General features: G+C 34.7%; 1 protein-coding gene across 1 annotated transcript in view; it reads right to left on the bottom strand.

Moving 5' to 3' along the window:
• The window catches only part of LOC107061225 (uncharacterized), a 19,822-nt gene extending 18,119 nt beyond the window's left edge, over nt 1-1,703 (bottom strand). The window contains exons 1-5 of the mRNA XM_015310080.1: nt 1,649-1,703; nt 1,283-1,473; nt 1,016-1,213; nt 784-879; nt 419-472 (exon numbers count right to left, since the gene is read on the bottom strand). Coding sequence (XP_015165566.1) covers nt 419-472; nt 784-879; nt 1,016-1,213; nt 1,283-1,473; nt 1,649-1,703 — 594 coding nt within the window. The remainder of the gene's footprint in view (nt 1-418; nt 473-783; nt 880-1,015; nt 1,214-1,282; nt 1,474-1,648) is intronic.
• Nucleotides 1,704-5,164: the final 3,461 nt, after the last annotated feature.

Genomic DNA, 5,164 nt, shown 5'->3' with positions numbered 1-5,164 from the left:
CGTGCCATCACATCCGGATTTGGGGTGTGACACATACGGTCCTGCTCCATAGCATCTTTAAGCAAGTATGTATCTAATGAGTCTATCTCAGCTAAATAAAACCATCTGATCAGAGATCTACATCGTCTGTCATATAATGCCTCAAAAGGACCATCTGAATACTGGAGTGATAATTGTTGTTAAGGGAAAATTCTACTAAGGGTAAACGTTGATCCCATCTAGCACCAAAACCGATCACACAAGCTCAATATGACTATCTGTTTGAGGGTAAAAATTTGTTGTCATATCTAACTGAGTACCCAAACCATACTATAATGCCTTCCAAAAATAGAAAGTGAACAAAGAACCTCGATCAGAGACAATAGAAACCGCGACTTCGTGTAGTCACACAATGTGACTGATATAAAACTCAACTAACCTCTCCATTGTATACTTCACTTGAACCAGTATGAAATAGTTGGAATTGGTCAACCTGTCAACAACCACCCAAATTGAGTCATAACCACCCACGGTGGTAGGTAGTCCCACAACAAAGTCCATAGTTATCCATTCTCACTTCCAAGTAGGAATAGGTATCCATTGAGATATACCTCCGAGACATTGCTGCTCAAACTTGACTTGTTAGGACATCAAACACCTAGAAACAAAATATGCAATATTCTTCTTCATACCACACCACCAATAGTGTTATATCACATCATGATACATCTTCGTTGCCCCCAAATATATAATATATCGAGAATAATTGGCCTCTTCAAGAATCAATCTAATCAACTCGCCCACCTTTGACACACATATCCTACCTTCAATCTTCAAGATAGCCTCAGAATCAAGGATATTCTCCTTGGTTTCCCCTCTCATCACCTTATCTTGAATGAGCTACAATTTTTTGTCAGCAAATCAGCGCTCACGGATTTGCTGAACTAAGTAAGAACGAGCCTCTATAAAAGTCAATCAAACCACCCGTCTCCTTATAAATCTGTAATCAAATGAGACTGTTGGCTAATCTCTGAACATCTCTAGCCAATGGTCTCTTCTCTACAATATTATCGACAAGACTCATGATGCAAGCAGTTTTCATACTCAAAGAATCTGCCACCACATTAGCCTTCTCTGGATGATACAGGATAGTGATGTCGTAGAACTTCAATAGTTCAAGCAATCTGTGTTGCCTCAAGTTCAGATCCCTCTGACTGAAGATGTTTTGAAGACTCTGATGATCCATGAAGACCTTACAATGAACCCCGTACAGATAATGTCATCATATCTTAAGCATAAATACTACAGCAACAACTTCTAAATCATGGGTAGGACAGTTCTTCTCACGGGACTTCAGTTGACTAGAAACATAGGCGATCACTTTACCCTTGTACATCAGAACACCACCTAACCTGACTCCAGAAGCATCACGATAAATAGTGAAGTCCACACCTTTCTCGGGTAAAGTCAAAATAGGAGCCAGGTCAACAAGGTCTTGAGATTTTGAAAAATCTCCTCACACTCATCAGACCACTAAAGGCTCACAATTTGTCGAGTCAATCTGGTCAAAGGAGATGTAGTAATAGAGAAACTCTACAAAATTGTCTATAATAGCCTACAAGTCCCAAAAAACTCTAGATCTCAGTAACTGACATATGACTGGTCCAACCTCGAACTGTCTCGATCACGGATGGATCTACCCGAATACCCTTCTTGGACACCATGTATCCCAAAAATACAACAAAATCAAGCCAAAACTCACACTTTAAGAACTTGGCATAAAGTTTCTCTTCCCTCAATCTCTATCCAGAGTACAATCCTCAAATGGTGATCATAATCCTCCTCAGTGTTGGAGTACACTAAGATGTCATCAATGAAACTATCGTAAAAGAATCCAAATAAGGTCAGAACACCCCGTTCATCATCTCCATGAACACTGCATAGGCGTTAGTTAAATTGAAAGACATCACAAGAAACTGATAATGCCCATAATGGGTCCTAAAAAATTTCTTCGGGATGTTTGATGCCTTAATCTTTAGCTGGTGATACTCGAACTTCAAATAAATCTTAGAAAATGGAGATGCACTCTAAAAATGATCAAACAAATCATCAATACGGGGAAGAGGATACGTGTTCTTCATTGTTACCTTGTTTAACTATCGGTAATCAGTACACATCATCATGGTTCTATCCTTCTTCCTCACAAACAGAACAGGAGCACACCATAGAGAGACACTATGGTGAATAAATCACTTACTCAACAAATGTCACGATCCAGGGGTACCCCCCTAGATGTAACAAGGTGTACAAGACCCCGAGAGGTCTCATATAAGCCATTTAGCTTTCATAATATAAAGTAGTAGAAATGAGCGGAAATTTAAAACATTTTAAAACAACATTAAAGTTCATAAAACAAAGCGGAAGTCTATTACACTTTGTCTCAAACCATCTAAAACATGAATATCTTAGGACACAGCCCATACAATAGTTCTAAATATAAGATGAAAGACATAAGAAAATGGTGGTCAAATCCTCGAATACTATGAGGACTCACCAATCTTCAAATCTCGATCTACTATGATCCTAGCCACGGGGATGAGAGTCGATATCGCCCTTACATTTGGATAGTACAAAAATGTACTAAATATGATGACTAGCATAAACATCAACATAGGCATATCATAGACATTAGTCAACATAAGACATATACCATAAACATAAGAGATAACAACATAAGTCATAAACATAATCAATGCACATAAGTCATTATAATAAAAGAGGAACACTTCTTGAAGTAACCTCACTCATCATTGGTCAAGACTTGGGTCATCACCTCTAGTCATACATCTCATGGAAGGCCATTCAAGCAACAATCCAAACTATTCATTCTTCATAACATAATTCACATTATTCTTGCTTTACTTTTTCAAGACATGGGGATTCACCTCTATGCCTATTATAAAAGCTAATGGATATTAACCTCTTGCCTTACTTGTATAGTCATAGGTATTTGTCTCCATGTCCATTTTAAGGAATCATAGGTATTCGCCTCCATGTTCATTTTAAGGAATCATAGGTATTCACCTCCATGTCCAACATGATATGACATAAGTATTCTCCTCTATATCATTTTATAAGGATCATAGATATACGCATCCATGTCCAACATGGTATGACATTGGTATTCGCCTCCACATCATTTTATAAGGATCATATGTATTCGCCTCCATGTCCTTGGTATAAAGGCTAAAGGGTATTCACCTCTTGCCTTGCTTCTTAAAGTTATATAATAAGGCTAGTCACCTCACATTCATCATCACATGACATGGGTAATCACCTCATGTACATCATTACATGGCATGGGTAATCACCCCATATTTTCCAACTTAGGAATGTGGGAGATCACCTTATATCCCTCTCATATGGAAGTCTTGGGAAATCACCTCAAGCCTCATCAATTCTCATAGTCCTTTGACTTAGATTCATTTTAGGTGAGCAAGACTTTCAACCTAGAATCATTCTATGTGAGAGAACTTTTCACATTTATACATTCATACATTCATAGAGTAGATCATGTGGGTAAATCCTTCCACAATAATTCTATCTACAAATCAACATTCATAATATAAGCTTTACTCTCAAAGCCTTAATAATCATCATTCATCATATAAGCTTTATTCTCAAGAAATTCATGTCTATATGCTTTACTCTCAAGCAATCTACAATTTCCCTTTTCATGGCATAAAACCCACTTACATCAATTTCATCTTTCTAGACATGGGTTAGGCATGGATGTAGACACGTAATTTTTTATCGAACTTAAGTTTTACACCATTTTTAGAGCTTAAATAATTTATAAAAATCTAAATTAAATATTTTGACTTTTATCTTATTTTATTAAGTTTATTTTAATTGACTTTAGAATCACATTTTTTGGTAAGTTTTATTTTTGAATTTATTCAAAAAGAAATAAAAACTTTCAAAAATATATGTTTTCTTTTAATTTTAGTTTTAATAAATAAACTAGTGTTTCTTAATTATATTTTGTTATTAGTTATTTAACTTTTCTTATATTTATATTAATTTAAAATAACTAATTAATATTTTTAATTATTATATTTTATATTTATATATACCTACACATTAACCCCCACTACTCTTCCCATTTCCCACAACCCTCACCCTCACTTTGCCATAATTCCCCACTCCACTCACTACACATATACTACACCACTACACACTCATACACACGTACTACCCAACTCCTCTGCACACTCCTATATACTACATACACAACACACACACGACACAACACAGACACACTCACCACCCCCACAATCTGCACAAAACCACAACACACATACACTACTATATTAACAACCATTCTGCACAACACACACACGGACAGTAAGTCAAAAAATCCTACAACCCAAGAAGAAAAAAAACTATCCTAAGAAAACACTACAGAACACACAAACACTCTGCAAAGAAAAAATCAGCAACCAATTACACAACACAATACTACAACAACCAACACATATACATGACACACAACAAAAGAAAGGAAGAGAAAAAAATCAGCAAAATATATACACACAAAACGCCAGAAGGAGGAAAAAAAACTCACATTTTATTTTATATTTTTCTTTCACTCACAAACAAAAGTTGAGGTTGAGGTTCACTTTCGTGGTTTCGAGTTCGTGGTTCCTTATTAGGATTGTTTCCTTTTCGTGAATTGATTTCACAAGAGGTACCATTTAACTTTTTGTATAATTTTATTTTCATAATTATATAATACTTTATTTCAATGTTATGAAGTTGCTCGAATTTAATGTGCGTTTAATCTCATTGCTTTTCATCGTGTACCATATGTTATTATTAATTAAGCATCTCTTCCATCCAATCAAAATTTACCAAATACCTGAAAAATTATTATAATAGTTTGTTTAGTCAACTTTATCTAAAATTAAAAATGTTCATCCTAGAAAAATTAAGAAATGAAGAGTTACACTTTTTATTTTTTATTTTATTTTAATGCTTTTTGTCATGACTTGTAAATATCCTAAAAATATAAATGCATCTATATCGAATTTTAATATGAAATAACTTTATATTTGTTTAAAATTTTAGACTTTTATTATGTAAATAGTGTTTATAAATATAAATAGTAGAGGTAGTTTAATCA

The sequence above is a fragment of the Solanum tuberosum genome, unplaced genomic scaffold, assembly GCF_000226075.1.
Source record: "Solanum tuberosum cultivar DM 1-3 516 R44 unplaced genomic scaffold, SolTub_3.0 scf00122, whole genome shotgun sequence".
In the NCBI taxonomy this organism is placed as follows: Eukaryota; Viridiplantae; Streptophyta; class Magnoliopsida; order Solanales; family Solanaceae; genus Solanum; species Solanum tuberosum.
This window is presented reverse-complemented; position numbering and strand designations above follow the sequence as displayed.